The sequence below is a fragment of the Periplaneta americana genome, chromosome 5 (assembly GCF_040183065.1).
Source record: "Periplaneta americana isolate PAMFEO1 chromosome 5, P.americana_PAMFEO1_priV1, whole genome shotgun sequence".
NCBI lineage: Eukaryota > Metazoa > Arthropoda > Insecta > Blattodea > Blattidae > Periplaneta > Periplaneta americana.
The window spans coordinates 60810101-60830337 of record NC_091121.1 but is presented as its reverse complement, the minus strand read 5'-3'; the positions used below and the strand labels follow the sequence as shown (position 1 = coordinate 60830337).

The following is a 20237-nucleotide window of genomic DNA, read 5'->3' as shown; positions in this document are numbered from 1 at the left end:
CACTGATGATCCCCAATAATTTCATCTACGTACGGAGTTAATCTTCTCAAAAGAATATTGGACAAAATTTTGTACAATTAGCAATTGATTAATTAAAGTTAACAATATGAAAATTGTCAAATTAAAACTAATTTATATAAATATGGTGATGAATGATATGAATAGGGTCAATTACTATATTTTCACATATAGCTTTCAATTTGTCATCTTCAAAGCCGGAAGAAGAAAAATTGCAAGAAAACAGTAGGCCTATTCTTAGACTTCTCACGAGAAGCATGCATTGAGACACTTCCCTACGATTAACCTTTATCTCAAATGTTTCAAACAATTACATTTTTCCTGCTCAAGGCGTAAGACTGTAGATTCTTGTGAACAATACCAAAAATAATAATAGAACCTGGCACGTCGTTGGTAGTGAGTGGTTACAAGAATTACAGCAATAACCTAAAGACGAATCGAAAAAACGCAATTCCGGTATGTGCTAAATAAATAGATGATAAAGTATTGTCAGAACTACAAATAGTAACACTTCCAACATTTTGTGTCGGTTAATTTTAGAAAAAATATTCGTAAGGGTACACTTAGGTGAAAATTTGTCATTTTTGGGCAAAAAAAAAAAACACACACATTTTTAGATTTATGCCTTTTCAATTGCATGTTTCGGCGACCATTTTTGAAGGCGTATGCACGTGTTTATATTCATTTTAAATTTCAGACTCATTGTTGTTTGTTTTTGTATTTTGCACATTTTCCTTTGCTAAAAATTCTATTTCTCCTACAAAATGTGTACTACATGGATGATTTGTGTGTGTGTATGTGTGTGTGTGCGTGCGTGTGTGAGAGAGAGAGACACTTCTTTAGCATGTAACAAAACTATCAGTATTTTCTTTAAGTCTCACATGTTTATACTGTAAATACTATTTTTTCTGCAGGAATTGCAAATTTCTTTGGTTGTTTTTCGTGCTGGCAATACATTTTTTTTTTTTGGAGGGGAGAGGGGTAAAATAAATTAAAGCATTGGATAGTAAGTTTTGTTTTGGGAAGGTTTAAAATAATAAAATGAAATTTCAGAAAAAAATGTAAAACTTTGTGGGAATAATAGCGATTTTTGAAAAAATAATTTAAATTTATAAAAATTATAATTCATACATTCTTAAACCAAATTAGATGAAATTTTATAAACACACAATTCATAAGGAGTAGCCTACAAAATTTCAAAATTCCATCTTTATTAGTTTAGAAAAGTAAAAATTCACCTCGGTGTATCCTTAAAAAGTTCTATTTTCTACGGTATTCTTAAAGTAGGTTAAAGGAAAAGACTAGTCCAATATGGCGGAAAGCCAGTGAAAAAATGTATATATATATATATATATATATATATATATATATATATATATATATATATATATATAGAGCTTTTAAAAAATCTTTGATACGTGAAAAATATACCTATTACATAGAATTTAATGCGCATTTATGCCCTTGTCAGCTGCTTCGGCGCTATTTTTAAAGCTCTGGTGACAGAGTTTTCAAGGGGAAATGATAGTTAAATATGGTGTAAAACCAGTAAATTAAAACAAAATTGCTTTAAAATAATCTTCGATACGTGAAAAATATATTACATAAAATTTAGTACCGTACGCATTTATGTCCTTGTCGGCTGATTTGACACTATGCTTAAAGCTCTGGTGACAGGGTTTTCTAGGGTAAATGATGGTTAAATATGGTGGAAAACCAGTAAATTAAAACAAAATTGCTTTAAAATAATCTTCGATACGTGAAAAATATATTACATTTAAATAAATAAATAAATAATACGCATTTATGGTCTTGTCAGCTGCTGTGACGCTATTTTTAAAGCCCTGGTGCACAGGGCTTTTAAATTACACTAAACTGTTATTGCAATTTCCCGTACTAACTAATTTTTTGCTTCATTCTCATGCAAAAAGTTTCATATCTCCGAAACTATTAAGGCTACATTCATGATATTTGTAACACATTCTTTAGGATAATAGGAAACTTTTCTCTGAAATAGAAATTTGTCATTTTGTTGTATTTAAAAATACCCCTCCACATTTCTATACAAGTATCTCCGAAATTCATTCTTAAAATGTGATGACGTAAATCTGAAGTGTGCATAATATAAATATTTTTGGATACCTTTCGAACAAAAATTACATTTTGACGTTAATACGTCTTTAAAATCAGACAGACACATGGGGTAGCAGGCCAAACGGCGATCTAACGTATGCAGAGTGATCCACTGCGATATTATAACTTCGTGAGTAATAACACAATTGAAATAAATGTGGCCTCGTTCGATCGAGTATATTACCACGATGCGAGCATGATTTTGTGTTGACTCCACGCATGCGCGAGACGCAGATGGAGGCCCGCGGCGACTGGCAACTATTTTAGGTGTGGGCAAAAATTTCCGGGCGGAATATCTAGCGATTCCGATGGGCTAGCGCGCTGAGTTTGGTGCCATTTGGTGCCAAACGAGAACTCGTCTAGATCTATCGATTTAAGCAAGACGTGTTTACGTAAAATCCGCGGCCGTGTTCCCGATACAGCCACACACCGATTCTTTTTGTGATGGTTCAACACTGAGAAAATGTTCAGTTATTCCTTTGCCACGTTACTTTTATTGCATAAAACATAATAGTAATAACACATTATTGAGTTTAAAGTCTCAGTAAATAAAATTAGCTACTAAAATGTAGCCCAGATATGCAAAAGGACAAAATTGTTCGAATCGAACGTCCAAATCTAACTGGAATTCGGAAGAAAAAAAAACTAGGCCTATGAAATTTATAAATTATATACAAATCAAACGTGATGTCTAAAATTCAAGCAATAAGACTTAAAATTAATTGAACACTTTATGAGAGCAAAGCAAGGACGGAAATTCAAGCTACAGGGAAAAGAACACAGAGAAGACTATTAATATTGAATTGATCTGAAAATAAAGAGCGAGCAGACCTTATTACAGTGGAGACCGGCAATCATACTGCACATCTTCGCGACAAAAAATATCTGGATAGTACTTTTCAGAAAATTGGTGTATGAAGTTATGTGCGATTCAAGTGCACAGGTTTTGTACCACACTTGTGCGGGAAAAAAAAGTTGGTAAGTTTCTGTCAATGTGATCATGCAGGGAGAACTACTAGTTAGAATGATGCTTACTTATATGATAACTTACTTAGGTGAAAACTAAGTCATCATCGGGGATAAAGAATATTAATCACAGAAAATTAGTTCATATCTCTATTCCCAATAGTATACAGTATTGTAAATAAAACGAAAAGTAAGCCGGTCTGTTACAAACACGAAAATGGAAAACAGTTAAGCAGTGTATGTAACAGAAGAAATGTTTGATGAAATCGGAAATCCCTCTCTCGTTCTCAAAGCATGCAATTTTTATCTGTGAGGAAATATAAAGAACACCGTGCGGAAGAACAATTAATACACTGTAAAACAATATTGGAGAAAAATTCATTTCATATGCCTCCAACACCTCACTAACGTACGAGTATTTTTATACAGAAAAACTTTATTGTGTATATTACATACTACAGTTGTGGTAGAAAAATAAAATAAACAACAAGACTCTTGTTTTCGGGGTGCTTCCCAGCGGTATTCGCGAATACAATTAACGTAAATTATATCTTAAGGGAAGTACCAGTTATGCCTTAACTGCAGGCAGACAATATGTCCAGCAACTCATAGAAAATGGATGAGTACTGTTATTAATGCATTAATATAAACCCATCACTTTATCATCTTTTGTACCGAGAGTTGTGATAATATGTTACTCAGTGGAACGACGTTCGTTACTGGTAACAGCCTGCTTCCAAGCTATTTCATAGCTTAAAAATGGCTCTATGCTAGATATATATTATATGATTAGCGAAACCTTTATGATAACTGGGGCGAAAGGGCTCTAGTCAGAAGCTGCACAATTTTCACAGTACATTTGAAAAGGCCGCATTCCTGGAATAAGGCCATTTTGATGTATATCTGATTGCTGTTATGATTTCGAACTAAAGCCTTTCTGAAATTACTGATTCAAATTGTAACTTACGTATAATATTTAGCATTATACTCTTCAATAGCTAAGAGCCTTCATAATACATGCATTACTTAAAAGCCTATTCTAATTACTGAAATCCTGAGAATCTCAGGTAAATACAGCAACAGTGGGGCGAAAATGAAACAAAAGTACTTGGAAAAGTCTGTCGAATGCAGCTTTGTTTTATTGAAAAATATATTACATAATTTCGAACCCGTTTCATGAGAAGTCGTCGAATGACTACGATACGAGTGAACCCCACCAATTAGCTATCTTGATACAAAGGACTCAAGAATGGAACACGTATTACTTGTATTTCCTGCCTTGACGCCGGTGGGCACAAAGGTTTAAAAACTGTTGTGTCGCTCTACTCTACAAAATGTCCATATAGTGCCATAGACAAGGCTCGCACATATACGAATTATCATAGTGCCCAGATGTCAGTCAGCACTTTCTTTACTGAATATTCTCTAAACATACCTATTTGCTTATACTCGTAGAAATACTGATTTTTCACAGAAGTATCCCAGGTGGAGTTACACCATTTGTCCTCTGAGATCCTCATAAATGCGATAAATGCAATTTACATTGTGACTGTGCAGTGATACGGGCTTGCTACTAGCAAGGGAATGTAGCCAACGGGAAACGCGAGATTTTTTATTAAAAGCATACTAAGTCGCAGGGTTGACTAAATGGCTTACACAATAATAATAATAATAATAATAATAATAATAATAATAATAATAATAACAATAATAATGATAATAATAATGTAGCTTATTCACTACATAACAATGAAAAATTGTAAACTAAAAGCTTATCTTACTGGCCACCAGACTGGAAACGAAAGCTGTAGTCAAGAAACATTGATAACATTTGTTTTTATGACTGATTCCGCTTATAAGCTACGTGTTTGACTATACTGTTGAAACCCTAATATTTCGTAGTGATTTCACTCAAATATAGCGTTTTCTGTTAGCGACCATTAATTATACATCGTGTGTGTGCATGTGCGCGCGTGTGTGTGTGTGTGTATGTATGTATGTATGTATGTGTGTGTGTATATATATATATATATATATATATATATATATATATATATATATATACCCACTACCGGTCAAAAGTTTTTGATCAGCTATGAAAACAACTATATACTTTATTTCAATGTACAAACACATCGGAAAAACTAAATAGACGAACACTATAAATATTTTCTCTCTCTAGCATTATGATATGAGAGAATATTCAAAACGAAATCCCTGTTTTAACCACAAATCTATAGTTGCGATAGGTGATCGAAAACTTTTGACTCCTCGTGAAATACCCTTTCTTGGGAGATCTGACTTTTTGGCCACAATTAGTCGGTTGGCCTTCCTGATTCAGAGTCCCGGGCATATCTCACCCTCTTCCTACTTCTACGTTCGTCACTGCACATATTGAAAGACAGCAGGAGCAATGAAGCAGCAGTAGTCAAAAGGCTGTGTATACAGGAAGTGGAAAGAATGTCGAAAGAGCCCTTTTGCACTTATCAAATTTAATAATTATTAATGCTCAACAATAAAAATATATTTATATCCAGTTTCAATAATTCTCACATTTTTATAATCACCCGAAAAAAAAAACTGACTTGGGAACCTTCTGTTCTCTATTACCCGCTGCATAGCGTTTTGTATTTATCTATTAACTGCAGTAGCCTCCCTGTTACTGAACTGATATAGCTATATATAGGCCTAAGCAGTATCACAGTATTTGAAATCGGTAAACAATATTTCTGATTAAAAAAGTGAACAGCATTGCAAACTTTTGGAAAAACTGAAATGAGAGTTCAGGCGAGTCCTTGGCCTTTATGGCCTCACTTCATTTCACCTCCTTTGGTCCGATTACCTGGTTGGGTTTTTTCCGAGGTTTTCCCCAACCATAAGGCAAATGCCAGGTAATCTTTTGGCGAATCCTCGGGCCTCACCTCGCCTCGCCTCACTATATCTCGCTAAATATTGTAAAAAATTGTAGAAAATTACAAAATTGTAAAAATTTATAAAAATTGTAATTGTAATTGTAACATTGTAAAATTTTGACTTGTTCCACATCTTAAAGCTTCATTGCTAATGTAAGAGCTATGGAATATAATAAATGAAATGAAAAAAAAAGCCTACTACTATCGATTTCAAGACTTCCAAGCTTTTGAAAATAGTTCTTTATTATTCGCAAATCCCATGTCGATTGATGTCCACAATGCTGATTTAAATTTACAGCAAGAGCTGATACAATTGAAGACATTATTACAGAAACAGCCCTAGTCATTTTTAATAAAATTGAGTTAAGGTCACATTTGCTACTATTTCAAATGTTTATAGACTCCAAAAATGATACATGTCAGGTGCAATAGCCACAAGGATAAACACCAGTTGTACGGAAACAGCTGACATGTGTTGTTCTATTTATTTTTATTGTTCTCCTGAAAAGTAGCAATTTTGACGAGGGTTGTTTTTGTAAAAATGTCTTCAATTGCAGGACGATAGGTCCTATCATTTTGAGAAGTACAGATTTGTGTGGAGAGTATTCTTTAGATCACTTGAAATATTACAATATTCTAAACTTAAACATTTTCCTAACAAAAATGACGATGCTTTGTTCTACCCAACTCTGCGAACAACTCTTTTAAAAATTGCAGCTCAAGTCAAAAAGAAGGCCGCATTTTTTCTGACAAGAAGTTAGAAGTGTTACTAAGAATTGCTGTCACAAACATTGAGCCACATTGCAGTCAAAATGCAAAAAATAAAAAAGAAACTGAATACACGATAACTGATCATGTTACTTAGGACATTCTGCCATTGAAACAAAGAAACGCTACTGTGTAAAGTAAATACAAAGAGATAGGTACTCCACGCTGCGCGACAGTGACTCTACATGGCACAATTTCAAGGTCGTGGTCATCACTGCTGTTAGAGAAACCAAAAAAGAATAATTAACAGTACGTGTACTGCAGGTGAGCTACATTTAGGGGTCGAGCATGTATAAGAAAAAAAGAATCTGAGTGACCAAACTGATTATGTGAATCCTGCATGTCGTATAACTTACCTACATTCAAACATTTTAAGCTAATTCGAGCTATGCATATTTAATTATGAACCAACACTAAAAACTAAATTTAGTGCAAAAGAGAAGTAAAGCTGCGAATCATAAATTATGGATTCACGGTACCTAGCATAATCTATCCCTGGTAGAGAGAGCTTTAGGCAAAATTAATTTACTGGCCAGGTATTTCCCGTCCTATAAAGTTTTCTGCCCAGCAGACGAAACCGGAAACAAAATATGCACAAGTCGAGTCAGCTCCCGATAATTCGCGGTAAAATATCGAAAATTGCGAATTATATGCAATTTTTTTATTATTATTTGAAATCCAGTAAAAGTTACTCTGATAGGTTAAATTACTAAAATACACTTCAAAATAAAGTATAAATCCCTAAGAACCACAGAATTCTTTAAACAGCTGTTACAACTTGCAAAACAAAGTAAAGAAGTAGTCCTTGAATAGATACTGGCTCATTGGGGAATTACAGGAAATACTACAGCTAAAGTCTGGTATTATACTGTCAAAGATATTTTATAAATTATACATTATAAAACACATGACAGTTAATGGGTTTTCTTTTATAAAAGTTTCTTTGACAAAAGATCTTTTGTAAAATATAAATGCATCTTGTTATCTTTTATAAAAGATCTGACTATCTTGAAACCAATATGGCACGTCAATATTGTTGGACTGTTACTACGATCAAAATGCTGATATAAGAATATGAAGTAAATGAAATGTTATATCACACAAGACACACGACTACAAAAGCAGAAAGAAAAGACGAGAAGTGTACATAAAAATAGCAGAGAGTATAAATGCTGTACAGGAAGGACACACAACTCTGGACAAACTGAAAATTATCTTCATCCATTCTCCAATAATTTAATATGTAACTCTTTTAATAGATTTAGATGGATATTACAGTCACGTCTTGCAATCCATGGTTTAACCCATAGCCGTTTTCTTTTCAGCAATATACATTTGTAATATTTTTAAATAATTGTAGCTAATTGTCTATGATCATAGAAGCTTTTATTTTATTTTAGTACAGATGAAGACTGATGATTCTCATTCCTTAATTTTAAGTCATGATTGATAAAATATATATAGCCTACTTCAAATCCCACCTTTTACCACAGACCTTTGGTAAAATATTTTATCATATGGTTTGCCAAAGAACTTCGATAGAGCAATACAAGTGAAAAAGATGCAACACTTTCTCCTACAGACCCTCAGAAAAATTACACTTTTATTCAGACAAAAAAATTCGTAAAAGTACTGTAAAAACGAAAAGAAAAAGCACAACATAGAGAACTCCAAAGGGTAAAAAAATGGGAAGAGATAAGCCATAATCCAAACATAACACCAGACCCACCAAGGAAATCATAAATAGTGGGCCAAGACTGCATGGCAAAGCACTTACACGAAATAGGAAATCTTCAATTTTCCATGTGTCCATCATGCACAGTAAATGAAGAAATAGATCGTGAATATCTCACTGAATGTCCAACCTCTAAAATGAAGTCATCTATGAAAAATATTGAAATGCAAGAATGCGAATGACTTCACTGTCAAATGTCCAACATTAGGGAACAATAACACTCAATACACATTTACCCACCTTGTATCATAAGACTCATCACTCCTCCTTCAGTATAGGAGCAATTATTACGAACAAAAGAAAAAATATTGTATGAAAAGGGCATTTTGCCCAAAAAATTAACATCAATGGATAAAAATGACCGCTTGTCAGTTATCAGTAGAGAGCGGGATTTAGGCAAAAACCTATTTTTGTCCTTGATACATATAGGCTTGAGATTTAATATTTACATTTTTCATGGAAATATAGGTATAAATAAAGGGGTTTTTATGCCTAAAAATGGCTATTTTGATGTTAGTACTTATTTTTAAGTTTTTTTTTTTTTAATTTTTGCATAATTTTTCGTAACTATTTACTGTTTTTCTTAACATCCTGTACCGTTTACATTCCAAGATGGATAACAACTCCTTCCTAGCAGTGAACAACACAATAGAGAAGTACCTCCAGGCCACCTCTTCTCATTCTTACAATCTTTCAATCCTAAAATTCCAACTTTCAGTCATAGCATAGTTGGTATAGTGTTAGCTTTCTGTGCTCGAGTTGTGGTTTCGATTCTGACCCAGGTCACTGGCATTTAAGTGTGCTTAAATGCGACAGGCTCAAGTCAGTAGATTTACTGGCATATGAAAGAACTCCTGCGGGACAAATTATTATTATTATTACTATATCTTCTTCCGACTGTCAGCAATTTAACACAAACTCGCTGGGTTGTACCCAAATAAGCATTCTTTTACATTCCAAGACAGATAACAACCCCTTCCTTTTTTCTCACCAGTAGTGAGCGACACAATAGCCTCAATATGTGCTGATCATCTACTGTGAAGCAAACTATGGAAATGTGATTGGTGAATGAAAAACACTAACTTAAAGACAGAATGTCTTCATTTTGTGTGTGCATGTGTAGCCTTGTAAAATGTGAAATGTGTGGAAGTTTCTTTTAATCCTAGAATTTTGCATTAAATAAATGATTAATCTAGTGACATTCTTTAACCAAAAAAAAATCTATTTTTTTATTTTACAGAGCCTAAATAAAGGAGATTAAGAGCCTATTTTAGGTGCCTAAAATGCCAGGTTTTAGTGCCTAAAATTCCGCTCTCTAATTATCAGCAAATAACCTGCTCCACATGGTTTATATTGAAACAGGTATATCTTAACAACAGACTCATTTATTCAAGTGCACACAATACTGATGTGTTTGTAGCTTACTTGTTAGCCTTTTGCGTTGCTTAAAAACAACACTGAAGAACATATTAAAATAAAGGTTTTTATATGCATCATAAAGGTGCATAGGAAGCAGATCTTCCACACTGTCTGCTCCTCAATACAACGATATGATGTGGTCAGATGATAACCCAATAACTTCATACCCGAAAAAGACTCAACATCCCATTGTAAATATTAGAAGCTAAGTGGTTCCCTTAGTCGTTCAGGAAGTCACGACAAATAAAGACAAAAAGTCATCTTAAACTGGGATTTTCAGTCAAGTTTTTTTTGCTCTATCAACAGAACCAACATGGCTCCAATACTACCCATATATACATTCAAATTGAACAGCGCAATGTCATGTTAGTCTTAAAATCAGACAGCGAATTTTTGGTCCCTACCCAGCGACAAGATATCACATTCCTTGGCATATAGAGGGATATGATATCAATGACCTCCCTGCAACTGACATACACCCAGTGGCGGTTTCTCGGGGGAGGGAAGGGAGGAACGTCCTCCTCACATTTTTCTTCTTTTGAAAGTAAATACCAAATGAAACATATGCCTTGAAATTCGAGGAAGATTCGATAATTTTTAAGTTCACAGCTTTAAGAAAACGTCGGTTAATCGAGTTTTAAACAACGCGCGCTCATGTGCCGCTAGAAAACTGTGAGAAAGATGCGAGATTGTTTGTGTGGAGGAAAGCAAATCCTTTCCTCCTTCACTGCAGTTCACACACATAGACAACAGCGCACTAGCGACCAGAGAAAGAAGCAGAGTTTTAAAGCAAGCGAATGAACAATAAGGGAGGAGATCCTCCTCTGAATCAGCACATGGGCGGGAAATAGAAACCAACTGGTCTTGCAACAAACTCGCTACCGCTGCCATCTAACGATGCTGCATTCAACCAGACTATAACACATCTAGGAAGAGGCACAATAAAAACAGTTTTAACGCAAAGCTATGAAAGACACCATATAAACTTTTTGAAAATCATAAATCAAAATATATTATTCATTGCATTTTATATAAGCTACTACTCATGGTTTGAAACTTTCGAGGATATCTGAAAGTTGAAGTTAGATTTATATAAAACAAAGAGGAAGTAGTTCTACGTTAGTATCGCAGATCTTTTTGGCCCCTGAAATTCACTTCCATTCATTGTCTACTAGACAGGACAACAGCCAAGTTGTCAGTTTTGTACAAATATATTTGAAATTTAAAGTATTTCAAACTACAATATTTTTAACACAAAAAAATAATCGGCCACCTGCAGCTTTGAGCAATAATGATAGTATGACTTTATAAGAACTAACATTCTTCAAAAGTATGTGATACTGAACTTGGTGCAGTGTTCTCGCTTTCCTAACAGATTATTTCTCATTCCCACTTCCGTAAAATGGTTATGGTTATATGTTAGTATCTAGTCTCTACCAACACGTGTGATGCTGTAGTGTGCGCTAAAAATGCTACGAGTTTGTGAATTTCCTTGTAATTGTTAATTTGTGCAATTATCCACCAATGAATGGAAGTGAAAATATATTTGGACAATTTAGGAAACTCAGTTTACAAGAACAGATTATTGCTATACGAAAGGGAAGGTCAACCCTAACACTACCTGGTGTTACATGTATGCATGTAGGTTAATTTGTAGCATGTTTCTCTCAAGAAGGTGTCATTTTGTGGTGTTAACTTCTTTCCTCCTCTTAAGAAATATGCAAGAGCCGCCACTGCATACACCTAACGTTCAGTATTGGAACCGAAAATCTACTGTCTGCTTAGAATAAAGTTTAAAGTGCACGGAATAAAGAGATAACTTCTTCTTCACTTCAAGAAGTAAGCTTGTAGCCTATTCTGGCTTCGCCCAGCCATCTTTTCCTGGGACATCTTATGTCTCTTTTATCTGCAGGCTTTCCTTCAAGTGTGATGTTAGCTAATTACTTATATTTCTTCCTCAGTCTGAGAATTGTAGTTAATAAAATATAGCGCACTATATTTTCCTTTTAACTAAATTTTTTTGGTCCTCATTATCTCCTTGTTTATCAAAACCAGCGACACAAATAGAGATATAACGAGGAAAAAATACAAGTGATTAGCTAACATCACATTTGAGGGAAAGAAGCTCTGCTGTTATTGGAGAAATTGGTTGGTCAAAAAATTTATTGTGCAAAACATAAAACCGACTATTAAAAAAATACATTCTATCCAAGAATAAACATATAACATTCTAACACAACAATTCATTTGCAAGCTATCACATTCCACAACAAGAGAGTTAAAAAGAAAATTTTTAAATGCCACTACTAGTGCGTTAGACAATAAAATAAAAATTTAAATAGATTATTTTATGAAATGTACAGAACATACAGGATTTTGTCATACATTGGAAAAAATGCAGTATATACTCTTAATGACTGGTGCGTTTAGAGCTAATTTAACTTTCCTGTTGTTCTACTCTTCCCTGCCCTTTTGGTCTCCAAATAAATTAAATGCATAAGTAAACACAAATTCGAAGAAGGTTAACATACTGGGAAAAAAATTTTAACAGAAAAAAAAAGACCGCTATAATTCTACAGTAAATCAAGAACAAAACAACAACTATAATAATAATAATAATAATAATAATAATAATAATAATAACAACAACAATAATAATAAATTAAATCTGAAATAAGTTACATACCTTCTGAATTAGTGCAGAAAGAGGCGTCATCACGTCCTGCTCAACAAGCAAATCACAAATCTCATGGCTGCCACAAGCACTCAAATTCCTGCGAAATAAAAGTAACACAATTTATATGTCTGAAAAGAAAACAATGTGTAGAACATTTGCCACATTTCTAGCAAAAGTTACAATAAAACTAGTAAAAACTGTCACACAAATTGTACAAGTAGAGAAATAAGTATGCACTAAATGACCAATATCTGTAGAAGCAATGAAATGGTTTAAACACAGAAATAACTAAAAAAAAAAAAAAAAATCAGAAGATATCGAATGACTGATATGCAAAATCCTTAGAATTAAAATCCAAAAGCCCACAGACGACTTATAATGCTGAAGAGAATGAGGAGAGGAGTTCTTTGTAGATGGAAGACCCAAATCATGAAGATAACAAACAATGATGATGATGATGGTGGTGGTGGTGGTGGTGATACTGTACAAGTGAAAACCAGCAAACGAGAAAATTTAATCATATTAGGCTATAGGAAACAACACGAAATATATGTAAAATGTAAAATAAGATATGCAAAGTGCATTTAAGCAGCATGAAATGGGTTCATGTAAGAATTGTAAGAGACTGAATTTCAAGTTAAAGGAGAAATGGCTTAAAAACAGTAAAGGAGAGATTCAAGGAACATTATTCTTTCAGTTATAAAAAAAAAAAAAAAAACAGAAATAAACTCTCTAGACATCATTAACAAAAGTTTAACATTATTCTTTCAGTTATTCACAAAAAAATTGAATAAACTCTCCAGGCATAATTAACAAAAGTTTATAGGTCCTCGAACTTGAATATGTGCCTATGTGATATTCTCGATAAGAATGGCTTTTCTGTCTGACCAGCACATATTTAAGCAAATATCTGATTGGTCAACGAGACAGTAAAATGTGTTTATGGCCTTTATCAATTTATAACTTGACAACATTAAAATAACAGTTTACCTAACTTAGATATGCTTTCCAAGAGTCAGTGGTATAAATTAATACAAGACTTTTTGGTATCTAATATGTTGAACATTACAATATTTAGTATTTTAAGAATGAACACTTATGCAAGCATAGAGCGAAATAAGTTTCAAATTAGGCAACATGATCTATTTTGAAATGGTCAGGATGTCATGCAATGGATATTTGAGAATGATTAAAAACATTGTTTAAAACGATGTGATGTAGGTAATGTATATCAGTTAAAATAACACTGTGGGAAACGGAAAAGTTTACTTGTATTTTATAACCACGAAAGGATTGTCATTTGCATCATATAGATTGTACTGAAAATATCACTCCATAATCAAGGCATATTTTGAATTTCGCAGAGAGGATTTTTACTTTTTTCCTTATTATATGAAATATGAAGTACTGTATGAATCCAAATGTTGTTGTTGTTGTCTAGTGCCTTGCATCTGGCAATGAAGCCATTAGCAGTCGTGCTTTCCAATACTTTTGAACTGTAGTTTCTTCTGATCTTAATGCTTCACAGGTCTTCAAGTGGTCTTCATTCATTTCTGCTGGATCGTTACACAGGACACATATTGGTGAAGCAAGTGTGTCTGCGGTTTCATTCCGCATGACTCCACAGTGTGCTGGAATCCATTGGAGATGGACAATCTTATTAACTTTTTGGAGTTGTGTTAACATTTTGTAGCATTCTCTTATTTTTGACGACTTCTCTGTAGCATTTGAACATATTCCCTGAATTGCAGCTTTAGAATCTGAAAGAATTACTGCCTTGTTATATTTATTTAAGGGAAGATTTAATAATTGTCGGAGAGCAATGTGTATAGCCTCTATTTCACCATCATAATTTGTTGTGTCTCTGCCAACAGAATGATAAAAGGAAAAATGTGTACATGTAACTCCAGCTCCAGAAAGGTTTTCTGTGGTGGATCCATCGGTATATATGTGTAGCCATTCTTCTGTAGGGTATCTAGTATTGATCGTTTCCAGTGCTAGAAGTTTTTGTATTTCTTTTGGTGTGTCTGATTTACTTATTTCCTCTGTTAATTCCAAACTGAAGGTAGGTTGCAATAATTCCAATGGATTTTCTCTTATGAGTAAATTTTCTCTGGTGTTAGGAATGTTCAATTTGGATATAATCTGTATTACCTTTTCTAGGAAACTACTATGAGTTTTAAGGATTGAAGAAGGGTGGTTCTTTTCTGTCCATTGAGAGTTTAGCAGTCGTAACATTTTCTCATGTTGGAGCAGTGCTTGTTCTTCTATTTTTGTTGTTATTGATGGGATCCGTGTTAAGGCAAGCATGGCATCAACAGGTGTGGATTTAACTGCTCCAGTGATTAGACGAAGAGCCTGATTTTGTAGTTGTTCAAGTTTATTGATGTTAGCATTTGCTGTTGTTATTAATGCTTCAGAACAGTACAAGAGGTTTGGTTTAATATAAATTTTGTATGTTGTATTAAGGACTCTCCTTGAGCAGCCCCATTTAGCACCAGCTAACCTTTTCAGGATTTGCAGTTTCTTTTCAACCTTTTCTGAGATGTTTGTTATATGTTTTTTCCAATTAAGTTTTCTGTCGAAAGTGATGCCCAAGTATTTGGCATCATCAACTGCTTTGAGTGGTTTATCATTATAATTTATGTTAATAGTCACTGGTTTATATTTTAGTGTAAATAATTCATAAGTTGTTTTTTCTACATTAATAGTCATGAGGTTTTTGGAGCTCCATTCATGTACTTTGTTTAGGGCTTTTTCTATTCTGTCTTTAATTAATTTAGGTTGTTTCGGAGAGCCTGGAGTCCAAATGACTACGTCATCAGCAAATAAAGCAATTTTGGTTTCTAAAGTTTTTATTATTGATGGAAGGTCGTTTATATAAATATTAAAGAGTGTTGTGCTCAAAACAGCACCTTGTTGAAGTCCTAGGTGTGTTTTTTTATATTTAGAAATGTATGTATTATATTTTGTAGCATAAAATCTTTGTGAAATAAACTGGGTTATCCATTTCAGCATGTTACTTTTCACACCTATTGATTGCAACTTCTCAATTAATTTATTTCTCCAGACTGAGCCATATGCTGACTGAAAATCAATGAATACTGCTAAGGTATCCTCTTGTCTATTGAAAGCTTCCTTGATGTCTTGGCTTAGTAGAAGTACATTTTCACTTGTACTATGATTCTGTCTGAAGCCGGTCTGTGAACTGTTAAGTAGGTTGTAGTATTCTAGGAACCAGTTAAGTCTAGATGCTACCATTCTTTCCATCACTTTTGCAATAATGCTGGTTAAAGATATTGGTCTGAAGCTATTAATATTGTTTTAAGGTTTATTTTTCTTTAAAATCGGGATGATAATTGCTTTTTTGCAGTCGGATGGTACAATCATTTTCCAACATGTGTTATACAGTTTAAGTAGGATTTCTTTTCCTTTCCTGCCAAGGTGTTTAATAAACTCTGGGTGGATCTTGTCAGGTCCTGGAGATTTTTTGTTCTGTAATTATTCTATTGCTAGATCCAGTTCTGTGTCGTTAAAATCTTGATTGAAAATATCATTTTGTATATCTTTTGGTTTATTAGATTCTCTGATAGTTTTTTGGATAGTTTTATCTTCTTTCTTGTATGCTTGGGGTATTCTTTGAGACTGAGCATAAAATTTGTTAACGGATTCTGCTATTTCCCTATCTGTAGTTAGGCTTTTGTTATTATATTTTAATGGTTCTGTTGTAGTTTTTGATCATTTTGTTTTATTAAGAAATTTGTAGATTTTATTTCCGTCTTTCCTATAGTCCATATGTTCTACAAAATTTGTGAAACTGGTCTTCTTTGCTGTAATTAAGCGGCTGCTTTTCTTCTCCAGTCTTGTACATCTTCTGGAAACTTGGTTCTTTCGGCTTTGACTCTTGCTATATTTCTTTCATGCTTTAACTTAGAGATGGAGACCAAAAGTAGCTATATTTCTTTAAATTTCCTTTGGGAATATGTGTTTTGGCTGCTGTCAATAATATTTCACAAATTTTTTTTATTCATTTCATCTGTTGACTTGAACTCTGATTCTAGCAGTATATTACACCTCCCTTCTATCTCATTTTGGAAATTGAACCAATCTGCTTTTTTAAAATTCCAAGAATCCAAATGTAGATTTAGAGATTTTTGCGGAAACTGACATTTGTTTTACAACTTCACCCAGATCAGTACTAGGCCTAATGAGTGTAATTATTAGTCTCTCATTACAAATCTTTTCCTTTTAATATTTCCATCAATTTTACAACCGACCAAATGGAAGATCATTATGTCGTCCAAAGAACAGACAGAAAATTCTCTGCTATAAACAGCATAATTATATCAGAAGTGATGCAATATATGAATGGCATATTTTATGTAAACTTGTAAAAAATTAACTGACACTGGACCATAAAAAGAATGAGGATGTATTACAAGAATTAAAAGTAGATCCCACAATGCACTACATGTTCCATTACCCCTTTTGGGGAAATGTTTGGAAAAATATATACTGTAATTAAGTTTTGAGATACGGAATCCATTGCTATTCTAACTTCGATTCACGATAATAGGCTAGCCACAGCTGATTTTACATGCTTCTCTTCATATTGGATAGTAACATGTAAGTAGCTTTTCTAAAAATCAGTCCTTTCTCTGCTATTAGAATTTGTGCTTTCAGCAGTCTGAAGATGTATGTAATATCTTAGATCATATATGTAACAGATAGGTCGGCCTTATAGGCTTTGATGTTAACAACTTTTGTCAGGTTTACTATGCTGCCATCTAGTTGTGACATAAGGAGTCACGTCATAATTCCCATTTGAATTGCATTAGCGACTGTACTGCTATCTCGTGTTCTTTTACGGCGGACGAGTGGCGATTCTGGCAGTTGTTCTCTTCAAAGTGCTAGCGAGTTTAACATAGTGATACGTTATCTGTTACATATATGATCTAGGGTAATATTAACATGGTAGGTGCCATTAACAAATGAAACATTTTTTGCCATGTGACTGTACTCTACCAACAGTCGAAAAAAATACCCAACTTTCTGCAACCAATATTAAAGTTGTCCTTATTCTTGTAAAGACTGCATAATTTCGTATTTGCAAACCAATCTATTCATGCAATGTACACTAAAATTAAGATTTTCTTGCTATTAGATTTAAATAGGTGCTAAAGACTGTGATCCGTCCCCGGAATCTGTAGAGTAGAAAGACGAAATAAGAACTCTGCGCAAGTGGTATGAGGAAGAGCTAGGCCCAATGATCGCTCGGGGGAAAGCACTGGTTGAACGAAGCTACCAATCACTTGCAGGGAGGGGATCATTTCTATCCGAACTCTCTACCACGAGCTTCTTACCCCTTATGGCCTCGAGCTGATGCTGCCTGCAATACACTCCAACACAGATAGACTCCGCTCCCATATGCGCCAAATCACTCTATAGATTCCTGGGACAGAGGCCTAAAGGGATAACATCTATATACATTACAAGTACAGTTACAGAAAAAAAAAATGGCCTACCTGAAATTTTTAAGTTCCAGATTCAACGCACTGTGCATGCTCAGTGCTCCAAAGCAGTGATACACATTAGATCGCTTTGACAGTTATCAAAATTCATTTCACATCAATTGATGTCTTAACTCGAAAGGTATTTGAAAAGCGATGAAAATTGATCTATTCTTAATAGTAGATGAATAGTAAACTAAATTAATCTGCACCAGGCATTTCCAACTGCTGGTTCTGTGACATCACACATCTCTGCTCTCGAGCTCTTTTGGAGGGGAAGTATAGCTATACGAGCAAAGTTGGGAAAGTGGCTGTGGAAGGGATGGACATGTTTAAATAGCAAAGACACAACATTATCATCCCTCACATGCTGTACTAATGCTGCTCCTAGAAGGGAAACGTGCTCCAATGTCACAGACTAGCCAGTTGGAAATTACCGATCTGCATAATTAATTAAAAAAACTCTTTCCTCAACAGTATCTGAACCCTGAACTTTGCAGTCTGCAAGCTAGCACAGAGCTATCAGAGTGTTTGCGATGAATTGTCATAATCGGGATTATCGTATGCATTGTGTTTGTTTAATAATAACTCTTAGGCATTATTTTGATCTTATTTTCTGATTAATTTCGTACTTTTTGCGTTAGTTAAGAAATACCTTCCTATAATATTATTCAAATAATACAGAGTTGAAAATAGTTGTTAAATCGTTGTAGTGTGAATCGTGCTCTGTAAGGAGCTTCAAGAGTCGGGCCATTTTCTTTTTCTGGGACTGTACTTAATGACAGTAAACAAAATAACTCTAACCTGAGGGCTCCTGCTGCTGCATTCCTGACAGCGGTACTCTTATCGAAGAGCAGAGGAGCAGCAACTTTCACAACTTTATGCTTCATTACATCTTCTATTGATTCAGGGACATCAAATGCTGTAGCAAGTGTTTGGAGTCCAATCACTTTCTCTTCTATGTTTGGAGACTGCAACTGCAAACAATAATAAAGGCTATAATAACAAAATTGTAATATGAAAACTAAATTTTTCCATTACACTAATTCAAAACAACCCATACTGTCCTTTACTGGTACCTTCAGCACTATAGGCTACATTAACATTCACAATTCTGAAATCTGAGGAGTAAAATTTCGGCACAATTTAATTAGATAAGCATACATAAGTTATAGCCTAATAACGGTCAGAAATGTTAATCTGACACGCACGCACATGCACACATAAGAAAAAAAAGGTTAAAACTGAAGGTGATAATTTTCAACTTTTACATGCCATACATGTCAGTGAGGAATCCGTATACTTAAATTTCCCCTTAATATGAAAACAACTGTGATAACAAATAAGACTGGCATGCAATTACAACACATAATAATTAGGTGTTAAAAAATATCAGTTTCCTAGATAGGTTACCCTCGAATATGCTCAGCGGTAATTTTACGCTCATGTTAAAGACATCACTACATTGATAGTAAATGAGATTCAGCACCATATTGAATTCGAGCTCCACAAATAGAAAGCATATGACACTGTCATTAATACATACCATTTCAAGAAGGGTCTGTATGGTAGACTCTTGTTTGGACATGTGATTGCCTTCTCCATCAGCACCAAATTCATCCTCTTCACGCTCAATATCGCGGACACTAGGTATACCAGTAGGATTTGAAGTTTTTGACTTCACTCTATTACGCTTGGCCTTACCCATTGTGAATTAATAATTAATAAAATCCTCTCAAAGTATGACGAAATACCCACATCGGCATATACTCCTACTCCACATGTTACTCACACGAGGCAGCCATTTGTCTAAAGAAAGTTGAATGTCAGGTTAGGCAACATTTGATTTAAACTATACTCAAATTATTTGCATAGTTATATTCTATATCAGCCAGAAATACATAATTATTTTAAATAGATTTTAACGGTTACTGTGATCTAGTCATTATAAATTACTCTTTGCCACTAAATCATAATTTTTGTCTTTCTTAAGTTTAATATATTGGCTACACTGAACATTTATTGACGTCAAAAGTAACCGACTTCGATGGTACGCTCGATGCTGTATTCATACCTGATTTCTCTCACACAAATTACCG

At 34.1% G+C, this 20237-nt stretch overlaps 1 protein-coding gene across 1 annotated transcript in view; it reads right to left on the bottom strand.

Annotated features, from left to right (window-relative positions):
* Positions 1-19947, bottom strand: part of LOC138699708 (HEAT repeat-containing protein 3) — an 84220-nt gene extending 64273 nt beyond the window's left edge. The window contains exons 1-3 of the mRNA XM_069825791.1: positions 19685-19947; positions 18943-19115; positions 12638-12725 (exon numbers count right to left, since the gene is read on the bottom strand). Coding sequence (XP_069681892.1) covers positions 12638-12725; positions 18943-19115; positions 19685-19846 — 423 coding nt within the window. The 5' untranslated portion in view covers positions 19847-19947. The remainder of the gene's footprint in view (positions 1-12637; positions 12726-18942; positions 19116-19684) is intronic.
* Positions 19948-20237: the final 290 nt, after the last annotated feature.